The sequence below is a fragment of the Danio rerio genome, chromosome 12, assembly GCF_052040795.2.
Source record: "Danio rerio strain M-AB ecotype USA chromosome 12, GRCz13ab, whole genome shotgun sequence".
NCBI lineage: Eukaryota > Metazoa > Chordata > Actinopteri > Cypriniformes > Danionidae > Danio > Danio rerio.
Window position 1 is genome coordinate 19655393 of NC_141032.1, and position 27502 is coordinate 19682894.

The window sequence follows — 27502 nt, forward strand, 5'->3', positions numbered from 1 at the left end:
TTAATCCAAAATACTGTACTTTAATTTGATACACGTTGAGACTGCTTATTTTGATACAGCTAAAATAAAGATTTTTTTAAAATTAATATTTCAATGTATTTTTGCCCAACCCTGGTCTTTATAGTGTTCAACAGAATAAAGAACAATAATAAAAGTTTGCAACCACATGATGGTGAGCACATTTGAATATTTGGTGGAACCATCCCTTTAAAAGATGAAACAAATACAGCAAACTGCACAAGTTAAATGCTGTCAAACACTGACAAGAATGAGACTTTATTGGATTTTATGTGGAGTTTATAACACTAAGATAAAGGGCAGTTTACACATACAATTACAAACAAACATGTGATTTGTATGAGCAACATGATTACCTGTACAATATTTCATACATGGTTGGTTTGTGTATTCTCAGTGCATAGGCATTACACACAGAGCAACTGTTGCACAGCACAATAGTATCTGAACAGGCTGAAACAGAGTAAGGCTGTTTTCTTAAGAGACCAAAGATAAACCGTGTTTATATTATGTGAACGTAAAAGAAAACCCTCTGGGGAAGAGAACGGTTTCTAATGAAGCATGGCTGACGTCCAAAGGGCCCCCTTCTTTCAAGTCTAGCGGGACGATTTAGTGCACAGTACCACCCCATCCATCCATCCGCACGTGTGACAAGACGTCCTGCGACAGTTTTTAAAGCCAGTACTTTCTCTTCAACTGTAAACGAGAGGCACTTTGTGGCAACCACAGGCATCATAAACAACATATTGCACAAATCAGCTAAGAAAGAGTGACGTGAGACATATACACACTGGCACCTTTGAAGACGTTTTGTTTTTCATTAAAGCTGAGAATTTATTTTTCATGCTGCCTGTGAGCTCCACACAGCCATGTCTGAGGGTTTGCATTTAAAGGTACTGTGGCTAAATTGTCAATTGGTTTGGGGGTTAAAAAGAGAAGAACATTCGGTCATGTACTCACCCTTACGTCATTCTGAATCTGTATGTGTAAATGACAAACAAAAGTAGAATAAAAGTCAATAAGGTCCAACAACAAAGTGCATTTTTGGACGCTATTGACAAAACGGTTTAAATATCATGTTAAGATGATATAAAGGTGAGTAAATAACGTTGTGGATGAACAATCCCTTTAAATATAGTCACGCATTAAACCGCTAAGCATCCAAAAGAAATCATCGTACATTTAGGAGTAGCAGAGGGCCAGAATGTGAACGAATACTTTCATAAATAGTCGCTTTATTCTTTTTTTTTCTATTTTGTGTTTTCTTAAAAAAGAAACAAAAACAAAATATTCAGTCTATAAAAACATATTTGATTCTATTAGGATGCACAGATAATATTAATGTATTTTCATTTCACCTATATTCTCCTACATTGATTGCTGTAAAAGCATTTACAGAGAGAGAGAGGGGGGGAACAAAAACAAAAAGAAAAGAGAAAAAAAAATACTGTGGACCACTGACTGAAACCCTGCAAAGACCTGTAACAGTGCAAATGTCTAGTACAATATGTTGCTCTATTATAGTAGCTTTAAATAAGTCAGTGCTTGGGCAGAATGGTAGGTATCAAAGCAGTAGAAGAGTAAGCATTGTCAACTTCAAGTAAGGCGAAGAATACCTCCCGTGGGCCCTGCCTCCTCCTCTCAACACAAAGTTAATAAAAAATCTAAATCAAGCTTAATTTTGGCAGGTTTTCAGTGATGTGATAAAATGTAAACAAAATATGAGAATCCATAATAGGCTTGCTTTTGTTCCTGGATTGGTTAGTGTACAATCTCAAGAAGGAAGGCTGAGTCTCCTCCTCATGTCAGGGAAACGCGTTTGTTTTCTCGAAAGGAAGGCGAGATGTACGGTGCAGTGGGCTGGTGAACAGAGTGAAGCCTGAATGTTAACAGTACGAGAAAGGCAGCTTACTCACTACCCTCAGTGAAGATTCTTGCCCAAGAGACTGAGAAAGTTTTTTTTTTTTTTTTTGTATTTTTGTTTTTTGCTCTGACCACGTAAGCCAGGTGTTAAAAAAGATTTGGCATGCTTAAAAGAAAATTATACATTTAAATATTCTCATATATAGGGCTTTAATATTTCTGAAGCAAGCACAAGACTTTGTGTAAAATCCGTAGCTGCACTATGCTCATTCCAAAGGGAATGAAGACTGTTCAAGAACAAGGAAAAAAAAGCATCTAAAAATGAACTCCAGCGAGTGATAGACACCGGATTGTTGGTTTAACTGCTTCCAACAGTAAGGACGCGCACTGCAGCACGATTGAACGCTTGCACCATAAGGTTGTTTGACTGTTCTCTACATCGTGAGTGTGCAAGCACCATTGCTGGACAAATGATCCAGATTTGATTCGATCATGCACAATAAGGCTACAAAGATGTTATAGGGAAGCCAAAGATCTGATGTCTAACGCAGCCGGGAAGAAAGGAAAAACCATGTGAATGTCGCTCAAATCAAACTGAAACTTGCATCCAAGGTTGATACATTCAGAAAAGGGCTTTTCTCCATGTTTACATGCAGTAAAATGCTGTACACCTGATCTGACCTGTGAACCGTGGCCATGTGGAGCCCTCGCATTGATCAGTGTCCCATAAAATAATCCTTTTATGATTTTATGACACTATTGAGAGCTCAAACCATGAATATTTTTATAGGGGAAACAGGAATTTTAAAAAATGAAGAGCCACTCAGGGGTATGTTTAGAGATTAAAATCCCATCTGCAGAAGAAAAAGTGACGCCAATTTGTTTTCTTCCCAAACCCGAATTGTAAAAGACTTTAGAAACCTCTTTTAAGAAAAACAATGTATACTATTTATTGGACAACATGGAAACGGATTCCAATAACATGCACACGATCAACATTATTGCAACACGGATTTCCCTGTTGAGTGTATATTTGCATAAAAAAGTAAGAATACACGGTGGAGCGATTTCTGCCATGAAGTCATGGATTTAGAGGAAGCATTATCACCTCCACACTAGCAGTGGTAATAATGATGAAAGCAGAATTAAAAACAAAAGGTGAAAGGTGCAGTTTCCAGTGCCCGACTGACACATGGTGGCCTTCCAGCAGCATGAGGAGAGTTTCACAGTAGGTAGAGACTAGAGAAGAACAGACATGGGGAATGAACGCTGATTAAAGCACTGGCCTCGGTTCAAACAGGTTGATGGAGCAGCAAATTTCGATCTTCACTCGATTTCTCCCATAAACAATCTCCCATCCTCACTAGGCTTCCTTTTTCGTGTTACGCAATGAACATGTATTTACATAATAGCTACTGATGCTGTTTTCTCAAGGAACATCAGTGTCGATACTTCATGGAGAGGGAGGGGGGGAATGAACCAAAACAAGTCAGCATTTTTGTCCGTAAACTGGTGGCATTTGTGATGTGTTCTAGTTCTGCATTGAGGGGAGGTTGGAAAAAAATAAAGAAAGAAATAACAGGGGTGAAAAAAAAAAAAAGTACTTGCTTTGAGTTCATATTCAAGTTTTCTCCTTTATACAACTCTGTTACGCATGGTTACTTTTTTCTTCCCATAAAAATATTTCAAACTTTAGTAATCTGTTCTTCATCGTACTGTTCATTTTCAGGGTCTGAGTCTGTTGTGTCCGAATAACGGTAATGGTCCGGTTCATTATCGCTAACATCCGGGGTTACAGAAGTAGAAGTGCTGGCCTCTGAGTTGGATGGTTCCTCCACTGTTTTTGTGAAAAACATTTTTACCTAAAAGAAATACAGAGCACATTTTAATCCAAATGAACAGCAGTATATTTGGAGATTTGAACTGGATGAGTCTTTTAGCACAGTTAAACACACATCTGAATGTGCTTTACATTAGGCATGGGCCAGTATAAGATTCTGACACTATGATAATCTTGGATTTAAAAAAATAAATAAATAAATCAGTTTGACAGTTCTTTTTAAATGTTTGGATAAAAACAAAAAAAAATTTCCTCTTTGAGCACAATATATTTATTTTGAAAAACATTTAAAAGATTTTGGAACAGTAGCTAAACAGGTCAGGCTGAATAATTCAAATCAATCATTAGATATGTTTCCATCCAAAAATGCGGGTGAACTATGCGCAAAACTGGATTACCACATAAAAGACGTGTGAATAAAGCAGTGTTTCCATCCAACGAGTCAAAGCAAACAAAATCGTCACTTGCTGATTAACTGGCGCCAAATATCAACAGTAAAAACTGAATTTGCTGCAGTAGGAGAAGCTGCGTGAATCTTTTCTTCATCTAATAAATGACTTGCGCCTCAAAAAGCAATCCTGACGCTCTGACGATTCTGGAGGTCATTAATAATATAATAACACTAATACTTAAACAGTAAGGCATTTTAGAATGAACAAAACAACGTGTCAGATGTTTTACAATGTGCTCAGGCAACTGGTTTGTCCATTCACACACATTTTCATCATCACATGATCTCTCATCACAAAATCCCATGACCTTTTTTTAATGCGCATACTGAAATTTGCTCGGTAAAAGTGTTTTCATGGTAGTTTATACTTTTTTTTTATGCGCATTTTCAAAATTTATGTGCATCATGGCGTTTCCATCAACCGTTTTTTATGCGCATAGGCAAAATGTGCATAAAAATAATTGGATGGAAACATAGCTAAAGACTTCTGCTGTCTTCATTAGTTTCAAAAACACAGATTTCTTTACAATTTTATATGGCGTCTTTAGATATTGTTTCTGCTGAAGATACTGTTGTCTTAAAAAACATGTTTTTACAATTGTTACATATTCCTTAGGGACAGTAGCACATTGAAAACGGATATCATCCCATGCCTACTTTACATACTTTAAAATTAGGAGAGAAGTATCTGTTGGCTTTATCCTTGTTCGCTTTATCCAAATCCGTCTTACTTAAAGTAAGAATTAAATAGTCTTTGTCATTCTCTCCTCTCTCTGCTGTTTGTATTCCATCCAGGTCCTTCACTAAACCTCCATTTTCCACTTTCTCTGTGCTCTCCTCTGACCCAGGGATGAAAAAGGTGTTCACCCAGAAGTGGAACATTTTCTCCTTTAAAAACAAACAAAAGAAGTCAACAACAGCTATTATTGAGATGTTTAGTGATACAAGTACACGGAGGTATGTATAATATCATGTGCAAACAATTAAAGATATCTCAGATTTATATAGAAAACAAAAACTACTCATGAATCATGTACCTTGACATAAATGCCTCTTATTTGGGTGGAAGCAACAGCTAAGCTTGTTACTTTAAATGCAAGTGAGCTATACCTCCCCACCACCTTTCAAGATGGCAGAGCTTTTATAGCTTGTGTTTTGGTAACAAAAGTAAAAAATTAACTGAAAACCTGCAATTTAAAGCCTTGTTAGGTTAAACTCCTGGTGGATTTCTTTCAGTAGGAATGCTTCAAATTTTATGCTGACAAAATTGGCTAAAATATTAGCTGAAAAAAGGCCATCCTTTATCACACTGCCCAGCAGAGTTCAGTATACTGGTTTTACTTTCCCTCCAGCCATAGTTACTGCACAGCCTGTAGCAGCTTTCACACCAGACACAGAAACAGCTGCACTATGAAACCCATTCATTTTAATAGCATGGAAAGTAAGGGCATATGCAGGATCTTTCTAGATAGTATATTAGTTTCTGCTGCTTGCAAGTGTAACTGTGCTGTCCTGGCAACAGTGAAAAAATATATACTTTTTCTTGAATCCTTCACTGATAACAAAATCTTTTTCTAATCAGTAAAATTGAAAGGTTTGAGTTTATAAAGTCTTGTAAAATTACTTTATATTTTTTGTAAAATGATTCACAACTACAACAAAGCAGTTTCAGTTTTCGGCCAAATACATCCAGAATTTTCATTTCAGTGCATCCCAAGTTTTCAGAGTAAACAAACCATATTTGAACAAAAAGCCAGCCTGTCGTTTGAGTATTTGAATACAAGATTTTGTAAAACACACACAACAGACAAACAGTCCCAATATTTTGGTCATGTCACTGAATGTAAACATTTAGGGAAGTTCTTACATACTGTATATGTCCGTATATTAGTTCTTTGAAACAGTAGAAGGTTCTAAAAGGAAGCTACAAGGACTACAAATGAGACACCTAAGGAAGTTCAGAAATGGTGCTTAATGAGAGAATAATACATTTGGAGTGACTTTGCTTTTAATATTTGTAATGCTTGAACAGCAAAATTATACGTTATGCAAGAAAGTTGAAATTGCAAATATCCTAATAGGACACATTCTAAAATAAATAACCCTCAGACAGTGTGTGGTTGATGTCCACTGAGTTCAAAGCATTTTAGTCGATACATAATAGTAGCATACCACCTAACTAGAAGTGTGTAAACTCACGGCAGCGATCGTAAACTTGCGTGTAATTTGAACGGGAGCAGGAGGTCTAACAATATAGCGCTCCCGAGTCCTGACATTATTTCGGAATAACATATCTGTGATTTCCTCATTTTTATTGAGCACCAGTATGGCCAGTGGTCATGACTGTTACACATGATGAAAGCATGACCAGTACTTTATGCAAATGCATTTTATTCGCAGTCTGTGTGTGTGCATCATCTGCATAACGGTCCTCTGGGCCGAGCTTTACCGTGGCAGAGCAAAGTGAAGATGTGCCATCCTTAAAAGGACATTCAGCTTGCTTTAAAAAATGGTCAGTTTACTGTTCTGAAAACCCACATCAGGCAAGTCTGATATATGGGAGTTTTTTTTCCATGTATCATAGACGCAAATGAAAAAAATAATTACCCTTAATGCGATATGAGAATACCTCAAAATTTTACACTTCAGCAGTCAAGGGGATCACACCAGATGCGGTACGCCACGTAGTGCCATGCATTTCAGAATTTTAAACAGAGTTCTATTAGGATACGCACACCAGCGCTGCAAGTCAACAGCTGTCTGCGGTGCCAGTCTACAACTCAGGACACTGATTATATTTCTGCCATCTGAATAGTATAATTTTAAACAACATGTGAATGTGTGCGGCCGGCGAATGTTACTTCCAACTGTCATATGCGGCAAAGGGGCAAACAAAACCTACAATCCTTGCACAACCTACAGTTTTATCTGTTATCTCTCTCTTTTGGTAATCCACAATTTGAATGTGAGATTTTGAAAACCAGATCTAAATTTTGTGGAAACAGTTGGGTCGGGTAAAAAAATAAATAAATAAATAAAAAAATAAACATTCTAAACAGGCAGCTCTAGAACAAAGACCGAATATACAGCAGGAACGATCAGGAGCAGAATAAAACCTGGTGGCGAGTGGGACAATAAAACCAGTCCTGTGCAGACCTCTACACCTAACCCCATATAACACAGTTTTGGCATTAATTCCAGATTTTTTATTCATTTGCGATAAAAAAATGAATTATCTTTGCTTCAAGCTTCAATTAAATAATAAATTGCATTTAAAACTTCCTTTGTATCATTTAATTTGAATATGAAAAACCTATCATATAAAATAAAATGTTATATATACTAAATAATAAGTAAATAGATATAAATCTGATTAAAGAAAAATTAAATGTCCTCCCTCTTAGCATTACAGCTAAAAGATGCTGTAATGAAAAGCAATAAAGATCTGCAAGTACACACTAGGCTGTTTAGAACGAACTCATACCTTCTTCATCATCTTGTTTTGTTTGTGGAAGAACTCCACCTTGATGTCCCCACACACAGGCAGTGGTTGAGGAAATTCGAAGAACATGTACTTCTCCTCTCTTCTTGTGTGCGCTGGGTTTGAGGTGTGAATTTTCACCTTCAGCTGGTACACCACAAACTGAGGATCTGCAAAATAAAGTGATGTGTAATTGCTGTTCCGTCTATGTGCAACAAACAACTGTGAGCTTATGAATAACTGTTAATGTGAAACAAAAGAGAAGCATAGAGGGGGAAAAAAGAAGTGGGTGGAAACAGATGAAATATTGATGCAGAAAAGACAACATTAAAATGCTGAAGAGCCCAATTCTGTGGACCGCTGACCCAAGACCACTCTTCTCGTCTGCCTCGAATGAGGCATTACAAACGACCACCCAAAAGTGGCACTCGAGGATTTTACTTGCACATGGCAAATACAATCTAAACAGCAACACTGACTAATCTAACAGAACTGAAAGTGAAAAACATTTTAGAAAAAGCTGATGTTACCCCAATGCCAATTGGTTTTTCTGAACCCATGTGGAATCTGCTCACTCTTGCTTTTTACAGCAGAATCCCCTTGGAGAAAAAAAAGGAGATTAAAGACTGTCCAGTGGCCTGGCCAGAGCAGAAGCACTATGAGGGGAAGTAAGGTTTAAACAGAACACAACCACATACACAGAGCTGAACTGAAATATTAATGGCCATCAAACACACTATGAAGGAAGCCGTAACTGCAACACCATTGGGAAGCGCTTTAGCCACAAGTTACACTCTAAAAATCACACACGGGACATTACAGACATTGAAGTACAAAAATAAAACGAACGATAAAGTACAGATTTTACATAGAAGGTTCACTCAAGCATTATTTTATGATGCGTTCATGACCTAAAACTAACATTTTTACTTTAAGTTAAATAAGTTATTAGCACACCCCCCATGTAAGTTTGTGCACATATTTCCCCCCCAATCAAAACCAGCCGGAACAAATTTGGGTAAACAACTAATTGCATATATCGGTCTATCTGTTTTTGTGTTTTTTCCCTTGTTTATTATTTCAGTAATTTTATTAATTCAGTTAAAAAAAAAAATCACCTCTATAATATTTAGGTGCAACAGCACAATTTCAAAACCAATATTTATGTTTGTTTGCTTTCAGACATTAAACCTTGGAGCTTTTATTTTAGCGTCAACTTCAAGAAACCTTTTTAGAAATACATTTGTGACTAAAGAATTTAGAAACCATCCCAGTTATACATCTGGGAAGATGTTTAAAAATTTGATTATTTAACATTTTCAAATGCACACAAGCGAATCAAACTTGCAACACTAGCAGAGATGGAAATGATGTGAAGCAGACAATCATCAGGCTAAACCATGTTGCAGTCTTATTGTTTATTTTATTACAGGGTGATAAACACCATTTTAAACTTGGAAATGCCCTTTTTTTCTTAAACATTTAATGAATGTTCAATTTTAGCACTGTGTGCACCATTCTGTCTGGACTGCGTACAACAGGCTTGGCCAGAGTTCAGAAAAGAGCCTGGAGGAGGTACAGTCAGAAGCAGCGACATGAATGCAGTGCTACAGTGCCACTGGACGAACTCACACTCCAGGTAAAGAATCAGCCCTCTGGGAGCAGATAAGCCTCAAATCTTTTACATTCCTGACACTTTTTTTTGTTTTTGTTTTTTTAACAGGACAAGGTTACAGCTAAATCACACATACTAGTCCGGGAAGTACATTGGGTCCGACTAGATGAAGATTAGATCAGGGATGCCCAAACTTGGTCCTGCGGGGCCGATGACCTGCATAGTTTAGCTTAACATACCTGCCTGGAAGTTTATAGAATGCCTAGTAAGAGCTTGATTAGCTAGCTCAGGTGTGTCTAAACTCTGCAGGACACCGACCCGCTAGGACTGAGTTTGAGCAGGTGCATAGAAAAAAAGTAGTTTGAACTTGTAGAGCAGAATTTACAGCATGTGAAGCAGAAAGAAAAGCCACAAAAAGCTGCCAGTGATGTGTTAAAGCAGTCACTTGGCACAGTTACAGTGGTGAGCAAGATGCATGTGTGTACACCTGGTATTACTATATTAAATGACAAGAACAAGCGTGTAACAGTAAAATACAGGCAAAAATAATAGAAAATGTTGACCAAAACGTTGGTTTGTTTTTTGGTGCGTAGTTAGCGCTTCTAAATATTTATTTTATAGCGTATTAGAATAATTTCTAAAATCCTGACTGTCGCTTATTTATAAAGCGTTTCTCACAATGCAAATTTTAATCAAGCTGTTTAAAAACTCCATGATGTTAATATCTGAAAACATCTAATGAATAATCATTTCCATTTAGCAGTTTACAGCTGCATTATTGTAGTTTGACAAGCCAGGTTTCCATGGTAATGTGAAGCCAATCTTGTAGGTTACAAAAAAAATGTCACATGTAAATTAAGTAGTTTCCATGAAATTTCCAGAGTGGCTGGCTGTAGAATTAGTAACCTAGTAACCAACAGTAAACAAGGCATGCATATCAGAGTCTTTAACCACCTTAATTGGTGGAAATTTGGTGAATTAAGGAATTTTTATTCAAAACATGGTGCTTCCATCACTTGTTTCTCATGCAATACTTTAAAAAAAATGTGAATAAACAGAGTGATGGAAACCCATCTACTGTTACTATAAGAAAAAAAGCAGCATCTTTTAGGTTTTTTTATTAGAAACATGCAGCATTGGTCAGGTAAAGATACCAGATGGCTGCGTATTTTAATATTGGGGATCTTCAATTGTCAAGTCAAATATGTAAAAATAAAATATTGTTACAAATGTCAAAAGTCAGCATGAACTGGATGTTGCTGAGACTTATTTCAGTATGTTGATTTACTTTTGGCAGTAACGTAATAAAGTAGGAGTGAGGCATTCTTTTTGTGCATCATACCCTGATGTCAACAGAAAGTCCACCACTCCAAACACAAAGTCAGACTTCGATTGAAATTTACCAAGAAATATTTTTTTCTCAGTGGATTAACTTGCACAGATTAATTGTTGACCAAAAGAATTAGAATGTGCGCTAGTAGAATCAACACTGCAAATTTTCATTGCACATGAACTGTAAGGCAACAAAGCATGTGAAGTGTTGAATTTGATTAACAAAAACATACTTGTTGATGTTTGAACTCATGTCTCTGTACAATGCTTCTAATGCTGTGTTCACAACAGATGCGGAACGCGCGGATAAAACGCGATATTCGCGCGTAAATAGCCGCGTGAACATTTGAGTTCACTCGTTTCATACGTGCGTCAAACCCCGCTTCATTCGTGTGTCAAATTCATATCAGAACAGACGCAGATTCGTGTGATGGGCAGGGCTTCTGTCTGCCCGAAGAGTCTAGCTTCATAGCTAAATGGCTAAAATGGATTTTATGAAGAAAATAACAGTTTATGTGCTTTATGAAGACTGAAAAACAGCGTCGATACGTTTAGGGTCGTGTCTGAGTCCACTACCTTCTTTCAGAGGTGCATCCAGCTCTGTGAGCTCATAAACTCCTCCAGAAACTTAACCTGGATGACAGAGGCTTTCAGCGGTGCTTCTGACTGAGCCAAGCCGAGTTTGATGAACTGTTGTCGGTGAAGGCTGGAGGATTTCCCTCGGAACACCGACAACAGGTTCTACGTCACAATCACGCCCCCATAAGAGCAAGCTTCTGATTGGTTAAACGTGGCGCGAATGTACGCTGAAGTTCAGATTTTCGAAATAGAGATTCGCGCAAAACGCTCGTTAAGTGCAACAAACGCGCAAAATGCTCAATTCGTCCCATGCCATTCATGCAATTTGTGTCATTTGCGCTTCGCCGTTCGCGCGTATCGCGCTGCAGGATGTCTATTCGCACGTTTGCATTGACTTAACATGTAAATCACTGAACGCAGTGTGAACGCAGCATAAGAGCCAGTTCTGTTGCACCCAATAAGATACTTTAATATACCTAATGCTACACTCACAGTGTTTTTAAAAACAGTATTTAAACAGAAAATATCTAAAAAACTTGAGAAAAAAATAGTTCTGTACAAATATTTATTTTTACTGTAAACAATTACAACCAATTAGCCTCCAAATCACCTATTTAGGTGAAAAAGTAGTCAACATTGTTGGCACAGACGCAAGCTCATACCAGGTGTAAACAGTAATACCTTCTCTCACCAGGGGTCTGTTCTTCGTACCTCGCTTAAATGATCTAAGATGATTTGGCAGATCCTGGATCTTTTAATCTTGATAACTGATCTCTGGCTAATTTGGTTCTTCAAACAAGTTCGCGAATCAGATTAGAATGTCTGGATAAACTGATCTGAGATCGCTGCGTGTGTTGTGAAGGACAGATCTATCGATCCTCGAAATCATGATCAGCAATGCCATGATTGGCTGACGGCACAGCAGCGTAATGACATCATCTGATTAATATTCAATTATCCATGTGAGCAAAATAACATCAAATGAGCAGTAAACGGCTTGTTAAATATGACGCGCAATAACTTTCCACCTTTGTTGTGAGCTGCAGGCTTTACATTTTCATGTGTCAAGTGTATTCATCATCTATTTCAATGCAAATCAATGTATTTAGTTCTATATTTAGATAAGATTTTCTTTATAATAGTAGCCGTTTTTTAATTGGTGTAAAGAATAACTGGTTGTTTCCAAAAGCATTTTCATATTGGTAAAGGTGTCTGCATCTTTTGTGAAGCATCAAATCACTGTCATATTAACTATCAAAACATGTTTATGACTGCATTAATGTATTATTGCTTTAAAAAAAAAGTCACATATTGTGCATTTTATACACAATTTGTACTAAAGCGATCTAAAAAGTTCATATCAATAAGTTTTCTCTTTGCACCACCCGGTGGCAGTCTTTGTAGTTTCATTTCGAGGGTGCAGATTGCATACGTTTTATTAATATGTATAACTTTATTTATTTTATTAATGACTATAACTTTATATATATATAGTTAAAAATATGTACCATTTTCCCAAGTGTATATAACTACTACTGTAATAAAATATCAGAATTCGGTACATACCTTCTGTATTATCTTTGCTTGAACTGAGCCGATCTAATCCTGTTTATATGAATTGAACCTGCTCCCGATCAGCTTTAAGCTAGCAGAACTGTTGCTATGACAACAACTCTCGGATCAGCTTTGAAGAACGAAAAGATCCCGGATCATGTCAAATCGTCTATATCCAAATCCAGCTAACTGAGTAATCCACGTACGAAGAACAGACCCCAGAGCATTTATAATCTCTTTACTCAACATGGACAATACACAACAAAAATAACAGTATCAAAAAAATAAATTGAGAAGAGAGAGAGATAGTTCACTTACTGCAGGTCCCTCCACTGAACATAGGCACTGTCTCAAACACCATCTTGTGAAAGAGCAAGGCCACAGGTTTGTACTCCAGCTTATTCCTCAGAAGGTAGCTATAGTAGTACACATATCGCCTCTGACTGGGAATAGTCACTCCCTGCAAAAAAGCAAACAATTAATGCACACATCTTTATAGCCTCAACACCACCAGATTTATTTGAGTGATTTGCAGCATTTTCATTAAAGGGGACAGCATTTGTGTTACATAAGAAAATATCCCATTTCTTGATGAGGTTGATATGACAGTATATATAAAACTGTTTAAAGGCAGATATCCTGGTTAAAAATAAATCACTCGTGGTTGAGCAAAGAAATCTTCATTGATCAAACAGGAAAAAATAAATAAATTCATGGGCAAAAAGCTATGTTGTGTTTGTGCATGGCCATGAAGTGCTGCAAATGAAATTTTACTAAGATTGTTGTTTCTATAAATAAACTCAACATCTGTACATCAACCTTTTTCTATGGCTTTGTAATCTGATTATGTAACTCATCAAGCATAATGGGATTGGAGTGCTTCGCCTCATAGAGCCCTGTAACTTTAAAGTACTAAGACTAATTTTCCAGTTTAAAAATGTATGTGTAAATAAGGTTTGTTGTAACATTGCATGACTTTTGATGCAGTTAGTTTCACTTGTAGTAATTAGTTTTTGTTATGAATTAAGAATTATCACTGTAGATTGTGTGCAGTTTACAAAGCAGGACAACAAGTCAATGTATTAAATTGTTAACCACAGACTTTGTTTTGCTCATAAAAAAACATTAACAATTAAAGAAAACTATCAAAACCCACAGGGAATACAGAGGGAGCCAGCTGCCCTCAATAATTCTGACATCACGACTACAGAAATCTGAACTCAGATAAGCGTGATGACGTGGTTTCAAACTTATTAAAAAATTGTTAAATTATACATGTGAAAATCTATCCCCCCCAAAAATGTATACGAACAATGGCTAAAACTAAATATATAGGCTTTCTTTTTGCGCACTATACCCTCATGACAAACTAATGCTAAGAGAGGCCTTAAAACTATCATGGCTGAAGCAGTGAAACTGACATCAACAGAGAAGGACTGCCACTCCAAACATAAAAGCAAATAATCAAAATTTGATAAAAGATTAACAAAACATTTTTTTTTTGTGGATTAACTTGCATAAATTAATTGTTCACCTAAAGAAAACCATGTTCAAGCACAATAAACATTGTAAAATCTTATTTCACATGTACTTTGAGGATACATTGTATGTTATAGGCTAGCTCAGTGGTCCACAACCATGGACTGGTCAACACTTGAAAATTTTAGGTAAAACTTTTTGATGGTCCATTTGAGTAGATGAGTAGAAAGTAGGGGTGTAACGATACACTCAGCTCACGATACGATGTGTATCACGATATAATGTTCACAATTCGTTATGTATCACGATATTTGGAATAAAAATTGAAAATTAAACTGAAATGCCAATTTTACCAAGTAAACTATTTTTTATGTATTTCTTTTGTTTCAACTTGTTAAACTGAACCTTCTTTAAGAAAATAAATTAAACAGGACTGTCTCTGGAAAATAAAACAATTAAAAAACTTCTTTAAAAATATTATTGAAATGACAGAGACAAAATTAAGGAACAATTTAAGTAAAGGTGCAAAAAAATAAGCTTTCTATTCAATTGAATTTAACAGTAAGAGCTTAAGGCTTTTCTTGGTCACTTGCGTTTTTTGTGTGTGCAAAAAAAAAAATCCACATTTCCAGGTAATCAGCAGTTCTATAAGATAATCCTGAACTTATGTGTATCTGTCAGTGAGATTTTTATGGACGGCTGTTTTCATGTTGGGCATGTTGAGTGACAGGGTGGCCGTCTTTTCATTACACAGTACAGTCGTGGCCCTTTTTTTCAGCAGTTAAGGCAGGTTTACTATTTCTTCGGCGTCGCTGGGGTCGACGCTATCAAGTATATCATGTTGACGTGCATTTTTGTGTACCTCTGTACTCAAAAGGCTTAATGCTCGTCGTAATCATAACTCTAAAATGCGATATGATTGTTTAAATAATGTGTGCGTTTTCGGTTTCATTTCCACTGCTAAGTGCTGTTCATACTTCACACGCGGCTCCTGAACGATCACTCTGATCCACAAACTGAATGTTGTTTACTACTTTATTACCTGTTAGTTACAACCTGCAGGTTCTGTTCACTGAAGCAGACGCGCGCGTATGGCAAGCCATTTTAGCATTTAAACCTTTGTTCTGACTATCCACAAATATATTTTATTCATATCTGATTAAATTCATTTAGAGATATCTCTAATTACAATTGTGACTAGTCAAAACTCATTTAGAGATATCTGCAAATATTTTTCAATGGAAGTCAATGGAGGAATATGACTAGTCATAATATATTTGCAGATATCTCCAATCTGATTTCGTACTAGTACAATTGTAATTGCAGATATCTCTAATTGTCATTCTGGCTAGTTGAATTATAATTATGACTAGTCAAAATATAATTAGAGATCTCTCTAAATATATTTATGGATAGTCATGTAATGTAATGTATTTTTTTATTTAGTGCCATGTCAGCAACCAAGGTTATCTTCATGGCAGGAATCTTTCAACAATAAATATACAATTTAAAAATTAACAAACAAAATAAAACAAATTAAAAAAGATTTTTTGTGTTAATACATGATAAAAATTCTAAAAACTTTTCTGGTTTCACTTTGTCAAAAATGTTCTTAAAAGAGTTCATTTCATGAAAAGTCCTTCTGGAATCAGTAAAAGCAGGACAGTCCAGTAAAATATGTTTTACAGTAAGATGAGTTTTATGGATAGTCAGAACAAAGGTTTAAATGCTAAAACGGCTTGCCATACGCGCGTGTCTATCAAAGTCCGCCCTCTGTAGTAACAGCTCACGGTAAGCTCACGTCATGTGATTTTGCGGCGGGAACATTATATGAAGACAGAATGATATTTTAGGGTGAATTGTACCTTATAAATACAGTATGTGACTCTTTCAACACCATTAGGAGGTATTCATGTCGCTGTGCAAAGTATGTAAATCACTGTGAAGACTTCAAAACTTAGGATGTTTGACTCAGTAAGCATGTCAAAAAGCGGACGAGTCTAAAGCAATGACTGTACAACTGAAATGTTGCCAGACGTCTGATTTTGAGAGGATGGGCCATCCTCTATTTCAGCTCCACTCATCTTGGTCTGCTAACATTACTGCTGCTGCAATCTGAACTCACATGCGAAAGCAGGTGGAACGTAGCTCACGTGCAAACAGCTCTACTAATAAGAGAAAACAGACGTCATATCGTAATTAAATCGTCATAACGCCACGATGCATATTGTGACATTTTTGCATCGCAATAAATCGTACAACGATAAATCGTTACACCCCTAGTAGACAGTCTGCTTAATATATGTTAATATGCTCCTTTAACAGAAACGTAACTGACTACTAAGTACATGTTAACTTACACTAACCCTAACAGTCTACTTATAATCTAATGAGAATTAGTTAGCATGTAGATGCAATGAAACAAATTCAACAAACAGACCATCAAAATAAAGTGTGACTAATTTTAATGGATACCAGAGGTGGGTTTTAGTTCTTCATAGATTGCTAGATGAACAAACATTTTCTCAGAGGATGACAAGTTAACAAAACATTGCTGCAATACTGATATAAGTTATATTTAGGTAGAAAATTTAAAAGCACAGCAGGGTTTGGGGGCTCTGTGTTTGTATATAATATAGTTAGTCAAACGAGATATGTATATTACGTATAAATTCAAGTATGAAGCTGATTGTTCACGTGGCATTGACATGGCATTCTGAAAAATGTTTTCAACCGGGTGCGCCTGAAAAGCACAAGCGCAACGCCGTTTGCGCTGCATGCGTCGACAGGAAATTATGAACTTGCATGCGTATTTAAAAAAAAATTAAATAAAAAATAAAAAAAAGCCACCATCATTTGCAATCTCTAGCAGCTGATCTTCTTGCAAAGACATGCTGGATTACCCTAATTTGTTGACGAATAGCTTGTGGATCCATTCCTTTGCAGTTTGTCGGTCCTTCACTGGACCTTTTCCCATTCACAAAGAAACGTCTGGTTTTTTTTTTTTTTTGGTAGCTTGTGAATTAAATTTGTGACCAAGCGACCAAGATGTAACAGAGGTAATTTTTCTAAATAAAAGATTTTTCAGAATAACAAATAATAATATTTAAAAATAATAATAATAACAATAACAACAATAATAATAATAATATTAATTTACTCAGACTCAGATAATAAATAAAACAGAAAATTAATGATTTTTGTTGTGTGGATACCTATTAATCCACAGACAGGTACCGTCCATCGGGGTTGGGGAACAATGCGCTAGCTAATCAAAATCTGAAACTATTTTGGGCTTCACATTTGTATACAAAATCTGCATATCAACTTATTTAGAAACAAAATGCAAAGCAGAAATATATTCATATATATTTCTCACCTTCTTGTCTCTGGTCCTAACTTCATCGTAGAAGTCCAGAGCCTCTTGTGCTTTTTTGAATTTGCCTCGGTGTAACAAGTACGCACAAATCATGACACCCGTTCTTCCCTTTCCAGCTTTGCAGTGAATGGCAGCCACATGATTGTCATTTTCACTGAGCCATTTATCCAAATCTTCACAGAAAGGTTTAATGAGCTCTAGCTGAGGAGGATTGTGATCCTCAAATGGATACTGTGCAACTGCAAGAGATAAATAAAGAGATCATTGAGACCATCAACGTTACCACACAAAAACTGACATTTCTGCAATCCAAGCCTCTTACCTCTGCAGTTAAATTTGGCAGTATCGTAATGTCTTTCTGCACATCTAAACAACACAAAGTAAAGCAGATAAGTACACAAGTTCAACATAATACTTTTCTGCATAGAACTTTGCACCAATGCCAAAACCAACAGAACAATCGGAGTTAAGTAAGGGATCTATGTGCAATGACAAAGCCCTCCATTCACAACGATCAAACAGCCGCCTTAATCTTCAAGTGAACATGATTGCAGCTTTCAGAACATTCTAGCAGTAAAAGCAGTTTGATGAAACCCATTAACAAAACCGATATCACAGAACTGAAGTTTTTGAAACACACTTACAGGTTATATATCTTGTAATGATCTTTATGCTTTGAATCAAGAAACCTGCAAAACAAGATAGAACAAAAGCATGTAATAGATTTTAATTAAAGGAATAGTTCATCCAACAAAAGCTCAACAAAAAAACAAAAAAAACAAATGAAGGTATTTTAATGGAACTGGATTTCTGTTCTTTCATTGAAAGTCCTTCAAAATAGTTATGCTTAAATGTAATCAATCCGAATCAAGTGCTTTAAAGCAAGTCTCCTGAAATGGACTTGATGGACAGATTTCATTTAGGTTTTTATTCACTTACAAATACTGATCAACACCTTACTGGTTCATATGGAAGATCAAATGTGCTAGTGGGACATAAGACCAAGCCTCATTAATTCTCACGTCAATCAAGTACAATTGAGAGTCAAGTTTACAATATTTACAACATACGTCAGATGATCAATTGTTATATGTTAATAAAATCCTTAATTTATAACTTCATGTCTCTTCAGAAGATTAAAACTGATTTGCTTTTAAAAGTTACAATACAATTTCTTTTAAACAAAATTTTATTTTACACCATTACTTTTAGGGATCCACAATATTACAGGAAATGGAACATCATCAGCATTGGTCAACTATGTCTCAAAATGTACATTTGGAAAAATCACGCTAATATGCCTTGCCGATATGTGTTGAGTATACGCCTGCAACAGCATGCATGTGCAAGAAGTGCTTGCCTTAAATTGGAGATGCCCAAAGTAGGGCCTGCGGGCCAAAGTTGGCCCATTGTAACATTTGATTTGGCTCACCATCCCATCTTGGAAGAGGGTAAAGTGATGGAGAGGGTTGTTTTATTGCTGAGCTACAAAAAAGCTAATTAAACTCAAATAATTAAAATGTACATAAGGACTAAGCCGAAGACATCAGTAAGCAAATCAAGGCAAAAACTACTGTAACTCAATTCTGTTATAAATTTGTAGTTTTTACGGTAGTAACTTCATTATAAAATGTAAAAAAATATATACTGTATTATTTAATATAAAGCAATGTTTTCTGGTAATATTTAATTTTTTTAAATACATTTTTAAATTACCCAAGGCGATTCTATTTACATTCAGCCCACTAGCCTCAAACAAGTTTGGTTTTTGGCCCTCTCAAAAAAAGTTTGGCCACCCCTGCCTTAAAGAATGTAATATGATAAGTTAAGTTTGTTTTATATTACTCAAAAGCATATGTGCACAACACATCCTAAAAAAGTGAAGTCAAAACATTGTGTGTCCTTGATGGCGGGATATCTGTCCTGAATCGGATGAGTGTTCTACTCAAAACAAATCAAATCACACTTCTAATCACTTGTTCCCACAGAGGACTTGCCATTTTATGTACATTCAGATGTTCATTTTTCTAATATATTCATTGAGTTACATGCTGCTATACAAATTAGCTGTGCGCTTTCAGTGAGATTTTTGTTTTGTGCTCCTGCCACTTATGATCACTACTGCACAGATTTGGGCATTTAAGCAAAGAAATGACAGCAGCCAGGCTGGAACAATTTAGCTATATTGAAAGAAGTAGAGCCTTTTTTGGGGGGGTGGGGGGGGGTCTAGCAGTATTCAGGTACAAAAATGTAACAATTTAATGTAAAATAACATGGTATGTATAAACCATTTAACAATAATAGTATTTAATAATATCTTTATTTTTTTTAAATAATCCAATCCTGCGATGTGACTATTGCAGATACATGCATTGCAATATCGCTACTCAACTGATTTATCCTTCAACCCTACCCCCAAGACATTCAATCATCTTTGGAATATAAATTACGATATGAAATCTGACAGCTCCCTCGTCCTGCATTGACAGCAAGCTCCATTGACCACTTTCAAAAAGAAAACCTTGAAATCCAGAAAGGTACCAAAAATTTCTTCAAAACAGACCATATGCCTTCAGCAGTTCAACTAGAATTTTAACAAGCTATGAGAATCCTTTTGTGCACAAAAAAAAACATTAGTCAAAGATTCTTGTCCTCAGTACCAGTATATTGTGCATGTTCATTGGCACTGTACACGGATGTGACCCAACAAATTGCCCTATACTGACACTGAGAAAAAGAAAATGTTCAATAAAGTTGTTATTTTCAATTTATACGTGTACAAATGTATTTTCAAAGCTTGCTAATATTTCGAGTGAGGCATATAGGGCATATGCTCAGTTTTTAGGTATTTTCCTGGACTTTGCTGTTTGTGAAGGATAAGGAAGCCCTCAGATTTCATTTAAAATATCTTTGAGTTCTATAGATGAATGAAGATCTCAGTGGTTTGAGAGTAATTCATGATATAATTTTCAATTTTTTTGTAAACAAAGCTTTTAAAACAAAATACCAGGTGCTTTTGAAACAAATCAGAATTTTTATTATCTGCAAAGCTACAATACTCAATTTTCAATTTTACTATGCTGTCATTCTTTGCATTGGGAATCGACAGAAAGGAGTAAAGATGAAAAAAAGTTAATGTGAACTTCTATCTGTGTTCATTGCGTGTTCTCATTATTGTATTTGATTTGCAGATAAAGTTCTATGGTTTTGCATAAAAGGTACTTTATCTTGTTGGGGTTTATTGTGGTTTTTAACTCGTGTTACTTGCTACCAGGTGTCTGTTAGATAATGCATGAGTAGAAAAGACTATAAATTGAAACTTAAAGTGGTTAAAAGAAAAGGCTCTGGCTGTGGCAAAATATCATACGCTATGCATTGGTATTTCTTCCCTTTTTGTTTTTGAACTTTACAATGGGAAGCACCACACGCTGTGACTTGATGTTACTTCAAGCGCATCATTCTGTGCACGGGATGTGCAAAAGCGCTTTGTGCAGCTCTGAACTCAAGCCTTTAATATATAATACACTTGCAGAGCAAAAGATAACTCATAGTCTACTAGTCTATTTCTGCCCTATTTAACATACGCTTGTCTTAATAAAACACTGCAGTAAACAGTTTAATGTCTTAACTTAAACATATCCTGTATGACTTAACTAAAGATGATTGTTTTTCATGACAGTATTTTCTAACACAAACAGCATGAGATAGCTTAAATAAAGACAGATAAAAAAAAAAAATTGGTATTAAATCGATTATCGGCAAACACTCATTTTAGCATCAGGATCAGACTGGTTTGTTCCAAATAAAAAATGAATTAAAAAAAGAATAATGCAGCCTCTGGGATTACTTATCCTGAGGGTTTGGTTCAATTCATCGAAAAGACTTTCAGAACCTATAATTGATTTAATTTTTCCAGGACGAATGTTTCAATTACTTTTCTTACCACGTGGCATCATGTGACACCACTCTGTTAAGGCTGATTTATACTTTTGCTGCCACATCTGATCTCTGGTCAAGTAGGATGATGGACCCATTCTTGAGGCTTACTTTGCACTACACTGACGATGGTTGGAAGCTGGACCAAAGATGTCCTGAGATGGAAAATTTTCCATTACATTAAAAATATTTCTTACATTAAAATATTTGTTTACAGAAGATTTATAGAAGAGTCATTTTATTTAGAAGAGATATTTTTTATTTACTTTTAATATGAAAAAAAGTTTTTTATATTCCTGTTGGTTTCAGGAAATTTGTGTGATCAACGTTGATGTTCAATAAATAATAATAGATGGTAAATAGTGTATGTTTCCTCTAATTATTTTAAAATCAAGTAATGGACCTTTCGTTCAAAAATCTCTCACTTGTAATGTGAAGGCATGTACAAAATAAATAATTGTTCATTAATCATAATAGAGTTAAAATGTTGAGATTTTCGGGCTAAATCGCACAGCCATACATATCCCTAATCAATTAATGAACAATTACATGCAAATGTCAACCTTGAAATGAAAAAAAGTTCACCAAAATAATAAAACCCTTACTTTGTTTTTTTTTTGTGTACACAAGTATTTTACACTACCGTAAAGATACTCAAAAATGTTTGTTAATGTTTTCAAACAATTATATTAGATTTCCCAAAGTCCCACAATTTCACATGTCACATCCATGATGAAAGTTTTTTTTCCCTCATGATTGCAAAAATGTTAAACAAAATAAAATCAATCATGTTGAAACTTTTATTCTTTAGATTAGCATTGTTTCTTTTGGGTTGTGCAGTTTAATTCAGAGAATTTCTACAAAGCAAGTCTTATACTGTAAACTTGCTAACGTTTTTGGTAACATCCATAACACATGCTTATTTTCCTCATTCAAAAACCTAAAAGTTGTTTACAGATTGATATTTTTATGATCCCATAACTCTGTGGTTAGTTGTTTTGAAAAATATAAACAGGTATTTCAATAGAATGTTAACATGTACTTTCTCAGTGAACTTATGTTTTGAATTTTTACTGCAAATATCACATCTATAACGCTGGAATTGCTCTAATACATTTTACAATTAGTAAAAGCTTGGATGGTAAGGACTTTCAATAGAGAAACAGAAATTTCTCAGGGCTGATAAAATGCCTTCATTTGCGTTTTAAAGACAAATCAAAGTCTAATGGGTTTGGACCAACATAAAGATATTCGATCAACATATTTTCCCACACTATTTTGATATACGATTCCCGCTTAAGACAAACCACTTTGGATTAAAAGATATGCTAATTGCATGCATATAAATGAATTGATTGGGGGATGGTGTGTCGGAAATGCTAAAACAAACAATGTTTTTTTAAACATAAAATAAAGATAAAATAAAGTATTACTTTAACCAAAAAAGACCCCTTTTATCCAACACAGTCAGTTATATTTACTATCCAGCATTTTACATCACAAATACTCAACTACCACAAACTGATAAAACAGCAAGAGTCAATGGAATGGAACATTATCTGGCAGGTCCAGTTCGACATGGCTGTAAATATCACAGCAGCTTTTTTTTTTTTTTTTTGGTGGGGGTTGCAACATGGGTTGTAAATGTGAAGTGGCACACAAACACAAATGGTTATCCTGACAAAATCTCTAGCAAGAACACAAAGTGAATACTTACCTCACTACATCATCTATGTTGTTTCTATATACACCCTCCAGTCTTTCAGCAGGGAAACCCATAGCTATTATGTTAGGATAAATGTCTGTACAGCAGCGTTAAGGAAATCCAGAAAAGTTGATATGAACAGGAAAACAAACTACAAAACATCTGATTAAACATGAATACACATGTAAAGTCCACCGGATGCTTGTCTTAAATTGCATCCAAAACTCTGAGGTGAGGTTGGTGAACAATGCAGTGCAGTCAAATGACGCCACAAGGAGCAGGAAAACCAACAAACATCAAGCCTCGGTTTCAACTTAGAACTTCAGCATTTCCACTAAAGCAGCGCTTTTCTTTTTAGTTGAGCAATGAGAGCTCAGATAACAGGATTCTGGGTAATATAGAACAGATGGCTCTCGCTGCAAGAGACCAATGCATAGACCTCTAACCCAGAGGGCCACACAGGGGCACTAAATAAATCACACTGTGCCCAGCCCAGCCTGGAATCACTTTCCTTCCTCACCTTTCCATAACCAGTGCATCACTCTTTCGGGCTAACATACACATGCAGATATTTACAATCTAAGACCAAATAAAATAAACTAATGACTAGTTGCAAAGCTATTCTATTCATGTCCATTTTTTTTTTTAAAGTATGAAAGTACAAAAATCCATGTTATGACTTTAAATCTTAGAATGATTCATTTATTAGTGTAAGAAAACTAAAATATACACTTCTATTAGAATCACTTTTTGTATCAAATATATTGCCAATATAACTTATTTTCTTACAATTTATCGTCAACAATTAAACTATGATGGTTTCTGACAAAAAGCTCATGAAAAAAGAAACATCTGGACTTCCTGTGTTCTTGAATGGTGTGGCAGAATGCGGTTCTCACTCCTGATCTGGCAAACTTCACATTTCAGCAAACAAGAACCATTTTGACGACATGTGTGTGAGCTCTGGGACTGTGTGATTCTTTGAAGGACTTTCAAAAGGCATAAAACTTTTAAAACTGGCGGAACTCAGAAAAAAAAGTGCTTTTACAATTATGCAACAATTAAAACAATGCTTAAAACATAAAGCAGAGTATGTTAAAGAACAGCTCATGAAACATAATAAAATTCATATATTCATAAATGTTATCTTTAGACTTGCAGCGTATGCTATTTGTTAATGGTTCAGGGGCCAAAAGGATTATTTGATTCAAAAAGTCTGAAACGCAAAAGAACTTTAGTAAATTCAAGCGCCTTATCAAACACGCAAAAACGTTCCTATATAAATTGCTAGACCAAATATCAAAACACACATTCCAAAGTTATCTAGCTTTCAAAGATATGCACAATACTATCAAACTTTAAATCAGAATAACTTTCTTGCCAACAAATGAAAGAGTCTGTATCTCTTAACATACATTCCACACATAACACTGAAAAAAAAAAGAAAACTGCACTGAATGAAGCAACCATTGTACCCTACACTAGCCACAACAGATATGGTTATAAACAAAAAAGTGTGAGACTCAAAGTTGGAGAGCCATTCACTTTACATCACTAACATAATACAAAGTTCTGCATGTTATATTGTTGAGCTGCCAACTTACTATCTACACAACCTCAGCTATCTTTAATGAGATGTGAAAGTCTTACAGGAATCAATGGGAAATATAAGATTGCAATTAATTCATGGCACACTATAAAGTATATTAGCATAAAAGCTCAAACATTCTTTAAATTTAAAATAAAACAACTCTAAATTAACCAATTATTGATATAAAGGGATCAAACAGAATGCTGAATTTAAACCTTTTTGGTTCAGCGCTGTGTACATGCAAGAACAATAGCGGTCTAGTGTTAGTAAGGCCAGTTTTCTTCATCTTGAAACTCTCTATACTGATTTTAGTGTAATCTAGACTAACTTTACATATTTTAAAGTAAAAAAGAGAGTGTATGTCTAGTTTGCATTCGTTCCTGATCTATGATAAGAATTGTAAAGTGAAAAGTATATTTTCTCACTGATCTTAGACAGATTAAATGTGTATGTCTAGTTAACGATCTTTCTGATGTGTGATAAGAATTGTAAAGTTAAAAGTGTGTATTCTCACTGATCTTTGCCATAGATAGCATTGCTTTATCATTATAGCAAAAGTGGACTGAAAGAATGAAGTCATTCTTAAAATTTATTCCTGACAGTGTGTTTTAAACGCAATAAGTGCATTGCATGATGCAATGCAATGGGTCAATATAGTGACCCACACACCATCTGAGCAGGCTGGGGCAAATCAATGTCCATGCGATCAATTCATTTACAGGATGGCTCATGTAATACACTAGACCTTGTTCAATGTATGCATATGCTAAAAATTGAACGATTATCAAAACATGCAAAGGCATGGCATACTCTTAATGCTATTGAAAAGTGAATTTATTGCTCATCTTGAATGTATTGATCCTGCCCTCTATCTGTCCTTCTAGTCTTTGTTAATGTCTTATATATAAATATTATTCTTATATATAAATTAATCTTATATGTGAGTTTATATTACAGAACAGCTAAGAGTTATATAAAGGACAATGGACTGTAGATAAACATCAGACTTGGCGGTAAAGCTCCATCAATAGGATCTTCAATAACACTGAAACCTGCTGAAATAAAACCAGACCTCTCGTGCTTTAACACTTCATCAACCAGGATATAAAGCTACTGCCTGAAAGCAACGATCACAAGCCCAATAACGTACATGCATACAATACCTGTGCTTGAAATTGTCAAATGACGTTGACATATTGCACAAACGGGGGAACAAACATCAATGACGCTTCTAATATAAAGCGCTGCACTGCACGAATCCCTTCCTGCGATTACAAAAAGGCATATTTCACATACTAAAGCATTTCCTTTTGTTCGCCTGCGTGTGAACGGACTTGTTTTTTTTTTTTGGTCAATCAAAACTACAAGTTGAGCGCAAGCATCTATTTTCTGCGAGCAGCTGATGCAATGCTCTTTGTGTGACACAGCTTGTGCATTTCATCTAATCCATCGCATTATATAAACCTGCGACGCGTCTTTTGTTATTAACCCCCAAACTGTCTTGATCTGAAATGTAAACATTTTGGGAGTTAGATTGCAGATTAGCGGTCAATCGATAGATCAGATTACGTAAAATGAGGAAAATGACATTTTATGACCTCACTGGCGTTGCTTATATTGTAGTCGTCACATGTAACTTGCAGACAAGCCTAAAATAAACGTATAAATGAAACGACGGCTCGATAACGTGGATAAATTAACAACTGACATTAATCTAAACGGCGTTGAGCTGATGCAGGAACAGAAACCAACTGATCTAGATCACATCATGTACAATCGGGGACTCAGTCAATAACGTTAGTTCCTATAAAAAGGGAAAAGCAAAAAATGTAAATAAATGCTCATAGCTTTTTATATTCGGAAAGGACGTCAGAGATTTCTTGATTTGGAACAAGATGCAAGCCGTTACCTTCATTGCCGACACTGGTTTCAACACAATAGACAGAACAGGGACATTTGATTGATCAAAGAGGATACATGTCAAGTCCAAGTCGAACCCGTCTTCTTGGTATCTCCTTTTATTTCTACTGACAAATTCCTTTATGATCGCAGCCATGGCTGTGACAGGAGTCTTTAGGGTTTTTAGTGTGAGAGAGAGTATTGTTGCTTTCGGACGGTCGGTCGTCTTTATGCTCTGCTCGTTTCGCAGTCCCCCAACTAGCTAGAATGGAGTCTGCTGTGGCTCACTCATCAAGGGCCTCGCTCCAAACCACCACAGGCCCGGCTTCCAAAATGCCCTCCTCGGCTCAGACGAGCCCTGGGTGAAAAGATAAGCAACTTCCCACGTCTGGAACTGCAGAATTTCTAGTGCACGACAAGTCTCTGGTCGCACCGAAGCCGCCGTGATTGAGCGGAAAGGCGGAGAGAAAATCCTCTCCGGTGCTTCCACTTGAAGATCGGTCGTCAGAGCCCCGCTCGCACTCAGCTCGCGCTCCGTCTAGCCTCAACGGCTAACGCGCTAGCCCGTCTACACATCCTTAGAAAATAAAAGCCATTAAACTCTACGACAATCCGCGATGACCAGGTTCCAACACATGAAACAAAATGTGACAGCCTCCACCAAGAAATGAAAAACTCGATATTTAAATGTGGCGTAAGAGACACCTCCGGTTCTGTCCTTATCCTCCACTGCTCCACTGCCTGTTACACTCTCAAACTTCCATCATGGCTTCCCATTGA

The 27502-nt window shown here is 35.9% G+C and overlaps 1 protein-coding gene across 3 annotated transcripts; it reads right to left on the minus strand.

Moving 5' to 3' along the window:
• Nucleotides 1-242: 242 nt before the first annotated feature.
• On the minus strand, nucleotides 243-27502 carry ptenb (phosphatase and tensin homolog B). Of its 3 annotated transcripts, none has more exon segments than NM_001423688.1 (10): nucleotides 243-3743; nucleotides 4839-5060; nucleotides 7657-7823; nucleotides 8184-8252; nucleotides 13052-13193; nucleotides 17592-17830; nucleotides 17914-17957; nucleotides 18236-18280; nucleotides 23245-23329; nucleotides 26801-27502. In NM_001423688.1, coding segments are annotated over 10 exon segments (1269 nt in total). In that variant the 5' UTR covers nucleotides 26880-27502; the 3' UTR covers nucleotides 243-3566.